Here is a 17263-nt window from a genome sequence, read left to right as displayed (position 1 = left end):
GCAGATCAGGACCAAAGGGCTTGAGTCTGGAGAAGGAAAGAGCAGAGGGGGAAGGGCCCAGGAGTCCAGGAGGACAAGGGAAGGGAGATGAACCAGGACATAATGGGGCTTCTCATGCAGAAACCCAAATGCTGCAGGTCCAGAAACCCCAGACTGCCCCCATTTTGAGGTCCTTGGAGGACTTCATGGTAACAGCTCCCATCCCAGCTCAGGGAAAGCACACCTGGACTCCCAGGTCCACCAAGGGCCACAAGTAGGGCTGGATTGCCCCTGGCTTTTACCTCGGAGTCTGACAATCCTGCATCCACCCTGCAGTTCTCCTGGGGAGCGAGCAGAGGAACAGGGCAGTTTCGCTCCGAGCAAAGGCCCAGGAGCAGGACGAGGGGCAGGTGAAAGCACAGCCAGGACTGCACATGCAACCGGGGAACCCCCCCAAATACCCATCACCTCGCTGTTCACATGCAGCTGGTTCCTGGCTTTGCACGTACTATCCAACAAATGTACAGGCTCGGGAACGGGCATGTCTACACCAGCTAGGGTGACCAGATGTCCCAATTTTATAGGGACAGTCCCGATTTTTGGATCTTTTTCTTATATAGACTCCTAATACCCCCCCAACCCGATTTTTTACGCTTGCTGTCTGGTCACCCTAACACCAGCCAGGGCCTCCATCTTCGAAAATTCAGTCCTCTGCACCAGTCAGGAGCTGGGCCCCCTTCTGCTAGGTGGCCAGGCAAGAGAATGGCAGATGAAATTCAGTGCTGACAAAGGCAAGGTACTGTGCAGGGGTGGGACTGCTGCCTTCCTCAGCCACAGCACAGAGGTAACAGAGCCACCCGGGACCATGGCTCGAGAGTTCCAACCCCGCTGCTCCCAGGGAAGCCAAGGGGGAGCACCTCCCCCAACCCCTTTTAGAGGTGGGCTGTGATGGCAGAGGCAGAGCCGGCGCCCAGTGCAGGAAGCTGAACAGATGGAGGAAGGCATACAGACAAGCCCCGTATGGCACAGCCCCTCCCAGCTCCTGCCCTGGGGAGCAGCGTCCTAACTGTCAGGAAGGGGGAATACTGGAAGCCCTAGCGTCCTTCCCTGGCTCCTGCACCTGGCCACTCCTGGTTTCCTGGCAGGACAGTGACATTGTAACACATCACTGTGAACATTTCCCTTGCAGAGTAATTCCTGGACAGTACATCCTGGACACCTGGGCCTGCCCGGCCAGGCACCTCGGGCCTTCATGGTCGCTGCAAGAGAGAGAAAAGTCAATGAGCTGTTGGTGAGGCCAGGACAAGATGCTGCGTTTCTTTGGGTGCATGGTGTTGGACTGGCTGACGCTGCTACACGGTGCCAAGGGGAGCAGGGCTCGTAATGCTGAGTGTTAGAGAATCAAGCCCCGTGCAGCAGCCAATCACACCCGAGGCTCTGCCCCGTTCACCTGACAATGTGTTAGTCATTACCACCAACAGCAGCAGCCTGGCCAAGGGCAAGGAAGGGCCCAAAGAGGAGCCGGACGCAGCTGGCTGGGTTCTGAAGCACCATTTTACTGAAGGACGGCAGGGCCAGATCGCCTGCTCGTATTTCATAACAAAAAGTTCACTTCATTTAAGAAAAAGAGACAGTTTGGTTCTGGCCAGTTGCCTCATAAGAGTGGGACAACACGACCACTGCCCTTCACTGAACAGCCTTCCGAAGATACACAGCGAGCCCAGCAAACCACTGACCGCGCGGCAGAAACACTCCACACACACACCAAAGGGTAGAAAGTTCACTCCCGGCACAAGGGGGCCAGTTGTTTCAGATTCACAACATAAGCAGCACTTGGGGTCCCTCCTGCAGACGATCCCGCTCCCAAGCTGACAGCAGGGGCGGCAGGCCCGGGACAAAACCCGCTGGCAGGAAAAGGCCCGCTCGCTCTGGGGACTAGCACTCTGCTGGTACAGGGCTGTTGAATTCACACCCAAAGAGAAGATCCATGGCAAAGCTGGTGGCTCCAGTCCAAGCAGAAGCAGGCTAGTCACGCTGCAGCAACGGAAGGAGACCAGTTCTCTCCCAAGGCTGCTGGGCAATGAAGAACAGTTCCCAGCTCACAGGCAGCAGTCTCCCCGTGTCCCGCTATCCCACGGCTCTGTGAATAGCGCCCATCGGAAATGCTGCAGCAGGACACTACAGGCAGAGGGGATGCCAGCGTCTCTCCAGACACGACACTAACTGCACCGCTTGGTAAACTCCAGGTGCCAACTGGCATCCCTTGCGAGCTGTGGCAGGAGGCGTATTTCCCAGTGCTCTGTATTCCCGTCTGTGCCCCTGGGGTCGGGAGAGGTGGTTCGGAGCAAGGCTGTGGCTGTACGGCGCCTTCTCTGTCACTGCAGCACTGCGCACCCGGCTTTGCCCCGGGAAGGCCCCAGACGCCCTCCGTGGAGACCTGTGCGCTGCTACAGGAACTGAACGGGATCATTAAGACACCACAAGAGGGATAGGCTTGGGGATAATAAGGCCTTTGAGGGACTCCTCAGGGCAAGGGCTAATTACCGCCTTCGGGGAACTTCCTTTGGATGCTCATGCTCGGACGAGATGCGCTCCTCTTTCTCATGCTGTCGATCGGAAGGATCGGCACCGCCCGGGCAGGGCTCTGGGCCACGAGCGCTGCAGAGACAAGAGTCACATCAGCCCCCCTGCCGCTGCAAAGCGAGGGAGGACGGAACCCAAACCTGAGCAATGCCCCCAGCCGCCCCTCCACGGCACAGCCCAGAATCCACAAGGCCCGATCCACTCAAGGGAAAACTGTCTGGAAAGGGCTACGCATCTGAGAGCTCTCTGGTGCTCCACAGCCTTCGCTGAGCTCAATCCCCCAGAAGCACACGCCATGTACAGAAGCCAAACAGGCCTGCCAGCCACACACAGCCAGCTTCTTGGGTTTCCCTTAATCCCAGCTCCTCCCCCTCGGCAGCACCGGGCACTGCCCCAGCAGAGCTCAGGGCCAGGGCGCCGGCTTTGTAAGCTGCTGTTACACACACAGACCCAGAGGTTGGTGCTTTGCCCTCCCAGCAAGGCTGAGCACCTCCTAGGGGCACAGCACTCAGCCCCTTCTCCAAGCCGGCCCGGTGCACCGTGCTCCTCTCCCTCGCCAGCAGTCACGGCCCCTCGGACCCGTCCAGCACAGCTCAGCAAGAGACACGGCGGCACCCAAAGGGAAGAGGAACAGTGGGGTAGGGGACAATCTGCCATAGGGCATAGTCTCTAGCTGCTGGAAGGCATCTCCCCCAGACCACAGGGGTCGCAGACATCAGCATCACTTTAAATCCTGCACAATGAACACACTCACTTCTCCAGGAAATAAGGCTTGTGCTGGTGAATGGAGAGTCCCCCCCCAGTGCTACAGAGAGGGGAGAAGAAAACATTTTCCTCTTTCCCCAGGCATGGACTGTGTGCATGGCCCTGCACTCGGCATCCAGGCAGCGGCTGGCCCGGTTCGTGAGGGTTTTCATACACCCACTGGGGAGCGAAAACACTAAAGCAGGAGCCTGTTATGGGAAACCACACTTGGCACAGGACTCCCACTGACTAGATTTCAAACTTGCAGCTCCCCGGGCCAGCACAGCTGCTGGATCAGACCCTCACACCCTGAAGCGAAGGGCCTACAATGCTGCTTACTTCTATGCTCAGATAAATATGCAAAGGGTCTCCCCAAGTGCCCGTTCCCACCCTCAGGCTGGGCCGGGGAGACGCCTCTCGAGCACTGTTTGTGACTGAAGGTGCAGTCTCCGCCACCCAGGAGGAAGTGCTGGAGAACGCTCGGGAGGAAGAGCCCCGCCACAGCACTGCTTAGCTCTGTTTACATCAGGCAGCTAACACTGACCGGTACCTCCTGCCCATGCTGCTTTCCCCTCTGCCTTCTCTGGGGTGCACACATGCTCATTTCCCCGGGGCCACGATTTACTTCGCTCTGGGCACAGAACGGCAGCCAGCAGCTGTGCCACAAAGCCAATGCTGTCACTGAGGTAAACCAGACCAACAGAAGAGGTGTTTGCCAACCATCCCCCTCGAGCCCACCAGGAAGAACCAGAAACCCAGCCAAACAAATGCATGTAACAGTCTGGATTTGTACCAAGGCGAGATCTCTCCAGGGAGAGCGAGGCACTGAGCGGGGTGTCAGGAGCCGAGCTGGTACATCCTGGAATGTAGGGCAAAGACAGATCAATCCAGCCTGAAGCGTCACCTTCATCAAGGGCCTGTTCTGAGAAGCGTTCAGACAACGGCCATTTACATGCACTCTGCTAGTGCTCAGCCACTAACCACCACTCCACGGACGCCTCCCCTCCAGCCACCAACAGGGTCAGGACACGGCACGCTACAGGGTGGGCTACACAATTGAAATAGTTACAAAATCATCCCTTCGTTTTGCACAGCAAAGTGCTCTAGAGATTACATACCAGGGTCACTCCTGCAGCCACCTCTGGGGTGGAGCACACAGCGGGTCTCTGCCAGCGACACCATACAACATGGTTTGCAGAGAGGGAGCAAAGGAGAAATTCCTCTCCTTGGAACTAGAGGCAGGAAGATGCAGCCTGGTCACAACACACCTTTGCCTTAAAATTTCTGCTCATTAACAGCAGATTTTCAACCAAACGTCTGAAAATCAGACCCCCGCCCCTCCTTCACTGACCTGCGCAGACACATGCTCAGGTAGCTGCTTTCCCTGCAAGAACTGATGGCCTCGCTAACACCTACCACAAAGAAGGAAGCGCAGGGGCCCCTGTCCTGGGTCACTTGTGACTGGTGCAGCCAACTCAGGTGGGTGAAACACGAACTCTGACTCCTGGCTGGCAGGTAAGTCAGAGAGGAAATGACCCCCGGAACGTGGTTACGGACAGCCCTCTGCAGCCCTCATGAGAACACTGGTAGCATTAATCCACACAGAACAAGCAGTGCTGAGCACACGGCTTTGCCGGTACCCAGGAACAGTACCGCCAGACTAGGCACTTGGAGGACCTATACAAAACAGACTGAAAACAACCTGTGCCGAGCTCTGCAGGGCAACGCATTCTGCATTTACTGGCTCGGTTCCAGATATGACCCTGTGGCCACCCCAGCTCCCTGGCTGCGTACACATTTCGGGTCTGCCCGAAATGCCAATCAATCAGTAAGAACGATCCTACAGGCCCTTACACCTCTGTGCCAACCCAGCCCCTATGGGCAGGAAAGGATTATCCCCAGGCCTAAGGGCACACAACAAAGCTGTAAAAGGCCATGCCTCCTCTCCTGGGCGGTGGTGGGAAGGAAGAGCCCATACTCTCAAGTCCAGCACTGTCTGGGCAGCACCCTCACAAGGGGGCTCCGTGCAGACAGGTCTCCAGGGGCTATCACAGTAACAACCCGTGGCATGGAGCTGCATTCTGTCTGCACCCCCCCTTGAAACAATGAAGGGAAGGGGTTGGCGAGTGGGGTATCTGCACTCCCCACCTGCACTGGACCAAGCCCCTGAACACTCCACTGCACTGCCATCTCTGCCCACGAAGACCCTCGCGAGCTCAGACACCTGCCCTGCTGGATTCTGGGCAGGAAGAACGTATTTCAGTGCCTATCGCTGACACACACAACCGACTAGTGGCACACGAACCAAGCGGAGAGCCACAGCGACCTCCAGCTCTCCCAGGAACCTGGGCGGACCCCCTTTTCCACACACTGTAGGAACTCTGAAGCGACGAGCGGGGAGGCCCAGGAGTGTGGAGGCAACAAGCCCCGTTTGACGTGCGCAGTCGCAGTGTGGGAGAGAAGCATGAGCTGCCTCAGGGACATGGCAAAGATTTCGGGAGCTGAGTGATGTGGGGAGGCAGGCAGCAGAGTGCTGCAGGGGGTAACACACAGCTGCTCACCTATAGAGAGAGGACCTAGGCCTGGATTCAGCCCTGGGTATAAGCAGGTGCATTTCTCATTGGCTTCAATGGGAGCTGAACTCACCTCCGCAGGTTCCTAATCTGCATGGTGAGCGAATCTAAGGCTAAAACAGGAAATAACCCTTCAGTGCCTTTAGAGCAGAGAACAGGAGGCCTTGTGGCAACGTAGCGACCAACCCATTTATCTGAGCATCAGCTTCCGTGGGCTGCAGCTCACTGCAACGGAGGCACTCAGTGGACAGTGAGCTGTAGCTCACGAAAGCTTATGCTCAAATAAATGGGTTATCTCTAAGGTGCCACAAGTCCTCCTTTCCTTTTTGCGGATACAGACTAACACGGCTGCTCCTCTGAAACCTGTCTTTAGAGAGGAGAGAAAAGGAGGAATGAAGCACTGGGTAAGGCAGCGACCCAGAGCCCACTCAAGACTGGGAAGATTCACTGGAGGGCAGGTTATTTCTCAGCCTGCTTGAAAAATGGGGAAGGAGCTGAGCAGAGGGAAGGGAGGGAAATGGGAAAGACGAGCCAGGTCTGGTAAGTGATCAAACAGCCCCTGCTCACCCAGTGCCACTCCTGCAATGGGAACACTTTGCAAAATTGAAACACAAGGACTGTGAAAACAAAGAGTGAAAAGGAAACATTTCCATCCTATAGCCAACCCGGGGCAGCCACTGAAGGGCACGCACTACGGTGGAGTGAGCACCTGGCCAGCAATGGCATTAGCAGCTAGCAACTCACGACAGAGTGACTGCTGTGGGGCTGGGAGGGTGCTCCACAAATTCCCAGGTGCTGGCTTTCCAAGGAAGCAACAGCTATGAGCCGCCGTGCGAAGTGGAAGAGCAGATCAGCGGAGCCAGCCAGCGGTTTGAGCTGCTACGCCAGGTGGGACACTGCACTCGATGGCCTGGGGTGGCTGAATCCACGGTAACACGCAGCACATGGGAGCCCCCAAAGCCCACCCATCCCAACCTCCCGGAAGGTGCTCTAGGCATCAGCTGGCAAAAGGCTGGGGGAGCTGGAAAAGCCTGATTTCACTGGCACAAGGGAAAGGGAAATCAGGCCCCAGCGTCCAGTTGGTGCTGCAGGCAGAGGAGCATCTCTGACACCCCCTGCTGCGGCCTGTCACTACGGCTTAACATGCTGCTCCCTCACTGGATGCCCAGCTTGTCCCTGCAGGCAAGAAAGGTGCGACCTTCTGGCCTGCTTGTGTTAACAACCCAGGGCCTCCTGGAGGAGAGGAGACACATTCCCAGGAGCGAGAGGTGGGGACCTCCCACAAACAGCCTCAGCACTTTGGATCAACTCTCCTCCGGAGAAGGGGGGAGAATGTCCCTTTCAGTTTTTATGGTCTCTGGATCAAGACGCCCTGCTCGTCAAGTGCGAGATGACGAAGGCTGTCTCTCTGTGCAGGGCGATGGTCACACCCCCTCCAGCACTGACAGCTGGAATTTTACAATAGTTCACATGCAATTGGCAGTCCGCTTCCAACAGCAAAACGTAGAACCAACAGTAACCAGTGAAGGCTCTGCCCTCAGATCACACCCAGCAATGCAACAGCAAGTGCGATTAGCATATTCCCAGCCCGTACCTGCCAGACTCTCCCAGTGAGGAGGGAAGGAGGCACCTACCCCTTGTTTTCTCATGCTCCCCTGAACACAGAACTAAGCACGGAGACTCTATGCAGAGAAAGATTTTATACCCTGCAGCAGATCACCACCCTAAAATCCCAGAAGAGCTGGCAAATCTGAAATCCAGGATGAGAAATAAATATACAGTGGCTTAACCCCGCGCAAACCACTCCCCAGAAACTAATACTGTATTCTCTTGAAATGTTAAAAAAATTGCTGGAAACTCGTTTTATGAACCTGCTGCTGCTGCGCTCTGGTTCTCATCCATACCCATTCCACTGGAGCCAGCAGAACGTTAGCAAACACTCGATACATTCAGAATCACAGTGGGCGAGTTCTCGACCAAACCCGAAGGTCACTGCAATGTTCAGCAGCACGCAAGTGGTGACAGTCTGGCCAGGAAATAACAAGTATCCGTGGATTGGCAGCCCCAGATCTTGGGTCGACAACCAGCCACAAATTCATTTTTTAAGTTAACAAACAGGGCATAACAGCACCTTTCCCGTGGTGCTCTTTGGAAGCAAACCCGCAGGAAGCGTTTAGCGTTTCTGCTAATAGCGAAAGGTGGGCGGCACCCAGAAAGCCGTCAGACAGACTCAGCGCTAACAGCCCAATCAGCCCTCCCCTACTTTCCATTTTCTTTGAAGAGGTCATCTGAACAGGATAGACCTAAACTCATCTACGAGCTGGTAAGTCTCCATCCGGCATGGTGTTTCCAGAGACAAATGTGTGGCTATAATTCTGCCTGCTTCTGAGCTTCTCAAGAGAGCCCAGAACAGACGGGTAACAACACTGATGATGGGAAAGAAACCCTGGCACCTTTCGACAAAAAACTGACTGACGGGCAGGTAAAAAAAAAAGGTATGGAACCAAAATCCAGAGGGGCGGAGGAAATGTGTCTTCAGACAGTGCCAGGGCATTGTGTGTGTATAGATATATAGATATATAATAAAGTTATAAAATTTGATCAAAATAAAACCAATAAATGTACAGCTTGAAAAAGAACAAAATATCACAGTGCATGAACGTCATGAGAAAGTCACGCGCTCCCCACTGCACAGACGTACGCTCCACCACGTTCAGAAAAGCACAGCACAGAACGCTAGCACCTGGCTTCGCTCAGCTCACCACAGGGGCTGGGAGTCATTGTCCTGTATTTCTAAACATGGGTTTGTACTCGTGCAGTCCAACTCTGCAGAATGTCACCAGGCAGCCAGCAACAGCCGTGGAGCAAGCTGCCCAAAGTCTGCAGGTACCGGGTGTGATACTGTTGCCGGACACTAGAGAATGGAAGTGGCTCTTACATATTTCCACAGCCTGGCAGCTGGTTCACACTTATGCATTTAAGAGAAAAGTGACAAAAGGAAGGAAGGAACTCAGGGGACATTGTGAGAGGGGGACAATGGCTGAATTTTGATCACAGGGGACAGGTTAACCCTAAGGATCTTCTGTGCTCTCCGCCTCACTTCATCGTCTGATGACGAGCTGTCCACCTTAATGGCCCGGGATCTCAGCAGGTTCAAAGTGCTCTGACCTAGTTCAGGTTTATTCATGGCATTTTTCTTCTTCTTCTGTGGTGCTTCTTTCGCCTCCTCGGCTCTTTTCCTTTTCTGCCCAACAGGTTCCTGACTACTGCTGTCTTTCCATTCAGTTCTCCCCACTGGAACTTCCTTGGCTTTATTTTTAAAGGCCTTGGACTGTGACCCCCCACTGCAACACTGAGATGAGCTACCTGTAATCCTGCCATTCAGGATTCCAGATGCTTTGCAAGCATTACTCTCCTTTAGCACCCCACCTTTAGTTCCCTTCAGAAGTGTTACAGCTAGAGCGGGAGATTCTGGCGCTTTCTTAACTACGTGTTTATAGCCTTTGGGGTCTAACTGCCCCGAGGGTAGCTTAGCGTTCTGCCTCGAGGCACCCGATGCCTTGAGGAGCTTCAGGTCCGAGGGGGAGATTCCAAGATGCCCTGGTTTGAATTTGGACTCCAAACAGGATGCTGTGGCTTTCAGTGGGACCAAGGCTTCTAGAACGACAGAGAGTCTCATGGCTGGATACACGTCAGGGTACATATTAGCTGGGAAGCCCATTGCTGAGGCCTTCGATGTGCCTGACCGTGTCTCTTTCAATGAGTTCAGCAGCAGGTTTGTGGAACTACCTTTTGAGACAGGCTTGGTGCGGACGTCAGGAGAGCGGACTGAAACCCCCGCAAGTGTCCCAGGAATCTCTGCTGTCGCTGCAGGGCTTCTAACCGGAGCTTTACAGTCAGAGACAGCAGCGCCGGTGCTTGAACTGTCTTGTGTGCTCTCGAGTGTCTGGCTGGGAGTAGCCGCCGTGCAGGAGCTGTACCCATACACATCCTTGCTCCTTAAGATTGTGGGCTGGTGGCCTTCCTCCTTGAGGCCTTGGAGAAAGGCCACCAGCTGGGTCTCGGTGTCTGAAAGGTCCTTGGACATGGGGTTGAAGACTCGGAGGGCTTCCTCCAGGGCTTTCTGTCCTGCAGAAGAGATTCTTGACCAAGAGTGGACAGCTTTTTCTTCCACATTGTTCACCTCAATATTCATGGCATTAGGGTAGTAGGAGCTTCCAATAGGTCCAAATTCCTTGAAAACCAACGCTGGACACCTCAAAGAGAAAGAGAAGACAGTTAGCGCAACCCAAACACCAATCTCCATGCCTCTAAGGGAAGGCTACGGAGAACCCTCCAGATGCCAGTGACCATCTAGTCTGACCCCCTGCGTAACCCAGGCCAGAGAACCTCACCAAGGGATTCACGCGTCCAGACTAATCATTTGGGATTAACTGCCACATCTCTTTTAGAAAACCAGCCATGCTCGGTGTGACGATTTCAAGTGACGGAGAACCCACCACACTTGCTAGGGCAGCTGTTCCAATGATTAAACACGTGCACCTTATCTTCAGTCTCACACTTCAACCTGCAGCCACTGGCTCACTCTGCTCTTTGTCAGCTACATCAAAGGGCTCTCTGCTACAGAAATCTTCTCCCTGCCTCGGCGCTTACAGACCAGGATCAAGCCATCTCAGCATCTTCTTCAGTAAGCTAAAGAGACTGAGCTACTTAAGTCTCTCACTATAAGCCATGTTTCTTCCAACCCTCTGACCATTCTCTGCTCCAGTTTTTCAACAACCTTTCTGAAGTACGGACACCAGAATTGGATCCTATTCCAGTAGTGCTCTCACTAGTGCCACAGACAAAGGCAGTGTGACCTCCCTCCCTCCTCCTACTTCCTACTATTCCCCTGTTTATACAGTCGTCTGCAATTTGCTGTCACACAAACCGTTGTTCATCCAAGGATGCTCACTCCGCAAAGACGATACAAAAGTGCTTTTCACTGAGGCAAGAAACCACAACAGAAACCCAGCTATGAGGTAGGAAATCTAACCCACTGGAGGCTTGCGCACATGGGGCTGACGGCCAGCCCTGATATTACCTTTAGCAGCACTCAGCTACCTACCCTGGGGGAACGGAGATAACAGCTGAGTACAGGACACACCCCCAGAAAGGAGCCATCATGGCAGAACACTGTGCTGGAACTGGAAGGTAACTAAAGTCATGTGACACTAGGCCAGCAGGCTGAAGCCAACACGGACGCAACAGGCTGATTCTATGCTGGAAATGGCAATTAAAGGCTGACAAATGCGGTAAAAAGTGAAGAGTTGGTAAAACCTGTAGCTGCTGAGACACCTCTCGAACCAGTAAGAAAGTGGAATTCAGTGTTCTCAAACATTCCCTTCAAAGACTACCACCTCAGATAGATTCCACAGGTATTCTCACATCCGCAACCCCCTTCCAGAATCATTATTTTTATTACCAGAGCACCTGGGAGCCCTAGTCATGGACCACAGAGATGGGCCCTGCCCCAAAAAGCTTCTAATCCAACTATAAAATGAGACCCAGCCGAAGGATCTAGACAGACAAGGAGCACAAGGGAACAGTGAGACAATATGGGTCAGCATGATCAGCAGTGGTCTCCGCAAATCAACAGCCAAACCGCAGTCCATTTGTGTGTAGGTCTCGTGGCCAAGGAGAGGTTAAGGAGGGGTTTGAAGGTGGATAATGAAATAGCTTGGGGAGGGGAGAGGGGGTGTTACAGGGAGCTCCTCCCAAGCATGAGGGGCAGCGCAGAGAAAGCATGTGTAGGCAATGGAGGCTGACCTCACGGGCCAATGGGAGATGGAGGTCGACATCCTGATAGTAAATGAAAGAAGATAGGGAGGGAGGAGATAGGCCATGAAGGCAAGTAGCTTGTGTTTGGTAGGACAGAGAATGGGGAGCCAGTGGAGGGATGCAAAATCACTAACATGTTTTGAAAAAGGTGCAGAATATTCAATCGTCATCTGGGAATTGGAACCTGCACCAAGAACAAAGATGGCCAGCACACCTTACTGTGGATTTTTGAAATGCCATTTTAATACAGAAACAGACCAGGAGGTGTTCTTACTTTAATATATATTTATGTTAATAAAAAGTAAAGTTTAAGAAGTGACTGACTTATACAATGTAAATGATATCTCGTCTAATCAACAGCACAGTCTCTTGCTGAACCCCAAGTTTGTTCACCCACATGCCAGATGATGCCCTCAATAAATCAAGTGATGCCACGTGCATCCGCTGGGATGGCGAATCTATGATTCTATAGAGAAATGACCCAAAAGATCCATACTCCTCGAGTAACCAGAATAGCTCTTGGCCATCAACATAAGGCCTCCAAACACAAAGAGGCAATTTAAAGTATTAACAAGACAAACCCTGGAGACAGGTTCAGACACCTTCAAAACGTGTGACGATTCCAGAACAAAGAGGATTCTGCAGAGTGAATAACCTGGCATTCTGCAAGAGTGATCAGTGGAAAGGAGTTAACTCCTCAAAACTCCAATGATATTTGGAAGAGGCAAGCAGAGATTTCTTAGAAAGGCTGTGTCATGTGGCTGAAGGCCATAAAGGGGGTATATTTAAAGACACAATCTGCACAGAAAGAAACCAACTGAAAACCTCCCTATGGCAAGGCCATTCTTTGCCCTTGGCTTCTCCTGCCATTTCATGCTCATTAAAAGCTCAGCTCTGCATACTTTCCCTCCTAGGGTGAAGTGCACATTCCTAATCAGCACATCCTACACAGACACCAACTAGCAGCCATCTCCCAGGGCTTGGGGGTGAAAGGAATTGTCTGCATGACTCTACCTTCTCAAACTGAGCCATTTGCATCACTTTTTGAGTAGCCAGGAGCCAGGTTAGAGAGATGGGGTTTAGGCATGGCAGCCCCATTCCACCCAGCCTACCCATCGACTACCTAGTGGCTGAGAATCCACTGCAACATAACAGCGCTTCCTGGGCTCAGTATCCCAGCCACTGAAGCACATTCCCATCCAGAACCCAAACTGTGCTCAAGAAGCTAATCAGTCCCTAAAACATCATCAGCACCCAAGCCACTGGGAAGGACAAATGAAAAACAGCAGCCAAGTGAGCTCCGGCAGATCCCGGCAACACTCACTCTGCAGTGAAGCGTTCACAGCTAAGGCAGGCTCCAGGCGGGGGAGACTGGCTGTTACAAAGCACAGTCTGAACCCAGAGAGAAGAGACTGTGCAGCCAGTGGGACAGATTCACTTTCTCCTCAGTGTCTAGAGTACAATGAAATGTGAGAAAAATCTCTCCACCAATTATCCAGCAGCAGAAGAGACGTCTGTTCAAAGAGCAATGCGGAAAAACTGCCCGACCTGGGGAGAGAGGAGCCAGAGGATGGGGATGGCCTGGCACTATGTACCAACCCATTAATGAACATAATGACAAGCGGGCAGAGGGGATTAGCTCTCCAGTGGGGCGCACACCCCACAGCGGGCAGGTCACACCTGCCCAAAACAGATTCTGGAAGGCTCTGACTCTCCTACCCTTTGGCAATACTTGGAGAGTTTGTTGTGCCAATAAAGTCTCATTGACCTGAGGGCGTATGCAGCACAGGGCGGGTCACAGATGCACTGAACCGCTATGTGTTTCTTTCATGGCCTTGTTGCTACTTTTTATGACTACTTGAAATTATTCGCATTATTAAGAGGATCAACAGCATGTGACAGTATCCCCAGAGGAAAAGCCACCCAGAGCTGCCCGAACCCAGAACCGCTCCTGACCCCTGGTGACACTCCTGCCCCCCCCACTCAGCACTACGTGACTCAGGAACGATGCTTGTACCAGGCTGTGTTTGGTGCAGACAACATGTGTCACAGGAGGTTTTAAAGCTGGCCCATCTGCCCAAGAGAAAGGTCGTCACTCCTAGCTCCCTGTTCCCCACAAATGACCTCCCCGGCTACTGCATCCTTCCCACCCCTACCCAACGCCCCGTCTCACCACAGGCCCAGAGCCAACTCTCTGGTTCTTGTAATGCACGAGTATGGGTCACGAACAACATGGGGGGCAAGTACTGACTGCATCAGTGAGCCTGGGGGACAGGGTGGATGGGGAGCCCTCTGAGGGAAGGGGGCCCACCGCTGTGGAGGAGGGGCCTGAGCGTCTCTCGGGAATATAAGGCAGAAGACAGATGCTGAGGAGAACAGGTCACTCTGGGAGACAGGGTGAGGATGGAGGCCCCCAGGACAGGGCAAATAGGAGACGATGGGGCAGGACTGAGCAGTGGGCCAGGCCGTGGGGCAGGAGGAGCTGGGGGGCTGGGCAGCGGGACAGGCTGGTGGGGCAGGAGGACCGGGGGGGGGCAGGGCCAAGAGAGGAGCAGGCTGGGGCTGGCAGAAGAGCTGGGGGCAGGGCCGAGGACCAGGGCCATGGGGCAGGGGGGCCGGGCAGTGGGGCAGACGGAAGGGTCGGGGGCAGAGGGCCGGGCAGAGTGGGGACCGGGTGGGGCAGCGGGGTGGGATATGGGGCAGGGGGGCGGGGCAGAGTGAGGGGGAAATGGGGCAGGGCAATGGGGCAGAGCTGGGGGAGGGGCAGGGGGCGGGGCGATGGGGCAGAGCTGGGGGCGGGGCAGGGGGCGGGGCAATGGGGCAGAGCTGGGGGCGGGGCAGGGGGCGGGGCAATGGGGCAGAGCTGGGGGCAGGGCAATGGGGCAGAGCTGGGGGCGGGGCAGGGGGCGGGGCAATGGGGCAGAGCTGGGGGCGGGGCAATGGGGCAGAGCTGGGGGCGGGGCAATGGGGCAGAGCTGGGGGCGGGGCAGAGCTGGGGCGGCTCGGGACGGGGCGGGGCGGGCTGGTCCCGGCGGGCGGCAGCGCGGAGCCCGGCAGCGCCCCCGCCCGGCCCCGGCCCAACCTACCGGCCGCCGCGGAGCCCGAACCCGCCGCTGCGCCGCCGCCGCTCCAACATGGCTGCCGCCGCGCGCCGGAAGTGCCGCCCGCTTCCGCTTCCGGCCCCCGGCCCGGCCCGCGCCTCGCCCCCCCGAGCCCCTGACTCCTCCCACTGACCCCCAGACCCCGCCCCCAGCCCCCCCATGAACCCCCCGGCCCCCAGTCCCCTCCCACTGACCCCCCCAGACCTCGCCCCCAGACCCCCCATGAACCCCTCGGCCCCCAGTCCCCTCCCACTGACCCCCCCAGACCTCGCCCCCAGACCCCCCATGAACCCCCCAGACCTCACCCCCAGACCCCCCATGAACCCCCCGGCCCCCAGTCCCCTCCCACTGACCCCCCCAGACCTCGCCCCCAGACCCCCCATGAACCCCCCAGACCTCACCCCCAGACCCCCCATGAACCCCCCGGCCCCCAGTCCCCTCCCACTGACCCCCCCAGACCTCGCCCCCAGACCCCCCATGAACCCCTCGGCCCCCAGTCCCCTCCCACTGACCCCCCCAGACCTCGCCCCCAGCCCCCCCATGAACCCCCCGGCCCCCAGTCCCCTCCCACTGACCCCCCCAGACCTCGCCCCCAGCCCCCCCATGAACCCCCCGGCCCCCAGTCCCCTCCCACTGACCCCCCCAGACCTCACCCCCAGACCCCCCATGAACCCCCCGGCCCCCAGTCCCCTCCCACTGACCCCCCCAGACCTCGCCCCCAGACCCCCCATGAACCCCCCGGCCCCCAGTCCCCTCCCACTGACCCCCCCAGACCTCACCCCCAGACCCCCCATGAACCCCCTGGTCCCCTCCCACTGTTGCCCCCAGACCCCCCATGAACCCCCCGGCCCCCAGTCCCCTCCCACTGACCCCCCCAGACCTCACCCCCAGACCCCCCATGAACCCCCTGGTCCCCTCCCACTGTCGCCCCCAGACCCCCCATGAACCCCCCAGACCTCACCCCCAGACCCCCCATGAACCCCCCGGCCCCCAGTCCCCTCCCACTGACCCCCCCAGACCTCACCCCCGGACCCCCCATGAACCCCCTGGTCCCCTCCCACTGTCGCCCCCAGACCCCCCATGAACCCCCGGCCCCAGACACCCCCAGCCCCCCAGTCTCCTCCCACTGAGCCCCCCAGACCCTGCCCCCAGACCCCCCCGGCTCCCCAGTCTCCTCCCACTGATGCCCCAGACTCCTCCCCCCTCCCCCCACCCATGAACTCCCCAGGTTTCCCATTGACCCCCCAGCCCCCCCTCACCCCCAAACCCTCCACTCCAGACCCCCCAGTCTCCTCTCACTGACCCCCCAACCCCCTTGCCTCCCACCCATAAACCCCGCAGGTCTCCTCCCCCTGACCGCCCAGGCCCCCTCATCCCATGACCCACCTGACCCCCACCCCCAGACCTCCAAGCCCTTCCCACTGACCCCCAACCTCCCCCTCCTAACCCCAATTAAGCCGTTGAGCCCATGAGTCCCCCATGCCAGTGAACACCCCTGACCTCTCACTGACCCCCCCAGACTCCACCAGCCATGAACCCCTTGATCCCACCCCCAGACACCCCCACTGACACCCCAGACCCCTTCACCCCATGACCCTCCAGACTCCCTCACCACATTACCCCCCACCCCCTCAGTGATCCCACCCCCTAGCCCCCGTGAATCCTCCTGACCCCCCCCAAACCCCCAGCACTCTCTCCAGGTTCCTCACTAACACCTCAGTAGGGCCTCATAACCCTGCCAGTGACCCACAATAGGCCCCTTAATTCTCCATTGACCCAAACCCCCACATTGAACCCCCATCAGTTCCCACTCTGCCATGACCCCCAGGGAGTTCCCTACCAGGTTCCTCCTGCACCTCCACGGACGCTCCCAGGAGTCCTCCCTAGGTGCCTCACCAGCCCCCAGGAACTCCCCCCTACCAGGTCCCCCCAGTACCTTCCACTTGGCCTCTCAACACTCCCTAAAATCCCTTAGCAAATACTCATCACCCCCCAGCCCCAAGCATTTCCCAATGGCCCCGACCAACACTCCCTTGGAGAGACCATTAACATCCCCCCGCTCCTTCACCAACCATCTCATGGCCCCCTTAAAACCTCTCTGACCCCCACATAAAGCCCCCATTACCTTTCATAGAATCATAGAATATCAGGGTGGGAAGGGACCTCAGGAGGTCATCTAGTCCAACCCCCTGCTCAAAGCAAGACCAACCCCAACTAAATCATCCCAGCCAGGGCTTTGTCAAGCCGGGCCTTAAAAACATCTAAGGATGGAAAAAGAAAAGGAGGACTTGTGGCACCTTAGAGACTAACAAATTTATTTGAGAATAAGCTTTCGTGAGCTACGGCTCACTTCATCGGATGCGTGCATCTAAGGATGGAAATTCCACCACCTCCCTAGGTAACGCATTCCAGTGAAATAGGGTTTCCAACATTCATTCATAAAACCAGGTACCCCAAGAACTG

At 56.2% G+C, this 17263-nt stretch overlaps 1 protein-coding gene across 2 annotated transcripts; it reads right to left on the bottom strand.

Moving 5' to 3' along the window:
- Window positions 1–1515: 1515 nt before the first annotated feature.
- CCDC71 (coiled-coil domain containing 71) lies at window positions 1516–14854 on the bottom strand. Of its 2 annotated transcripts, none has more exons than XM_048856476.2 (2): window positions 14786–14854; window positions 1516–10135 (listed from the first exon to the last, which is right to left on the bottom strand). In XM_048856476.2, exons 1-2 carry the CDS (start codon window positions 14833–14835, stop codon window positions 8890–8892), a joined length of 1296 nt encoding a protein of 431 aa, XP_048712433.1. In that variant the 5' UTR covers window positions 14836–14854; the 3' UTR covers window positions 1516–8889. The 2 variants fall into 2 exon arrangements, with proteins under 2 accessions (XP_048712433.1, XP_048712435.1); XM_048856478.2 differs by having other exon boundaries at window positions 1516–10127; window positions 14786–14843.
- Between the last annotated feature and the right edge of the window lie 2409 nt (window positions 14855–17263).

This window comes from Caretta caretta, chromosome 7 (genome assembly GCF_965140235.1).
Source record: "Caretta caretta isolate rCarCar2 chromosome 7, rCarCar1.hap1, whole genome shotgun sequence".
NCBI lineage: Eukaryota > Metazoa > Chordata > Testudines > Cheloniidae > Caretta > Caretta caretta.
Note: the sequence above shows the minus strand (reverse complement) of the source record. Positions and strands in the feature narration are given on the sequence as shown.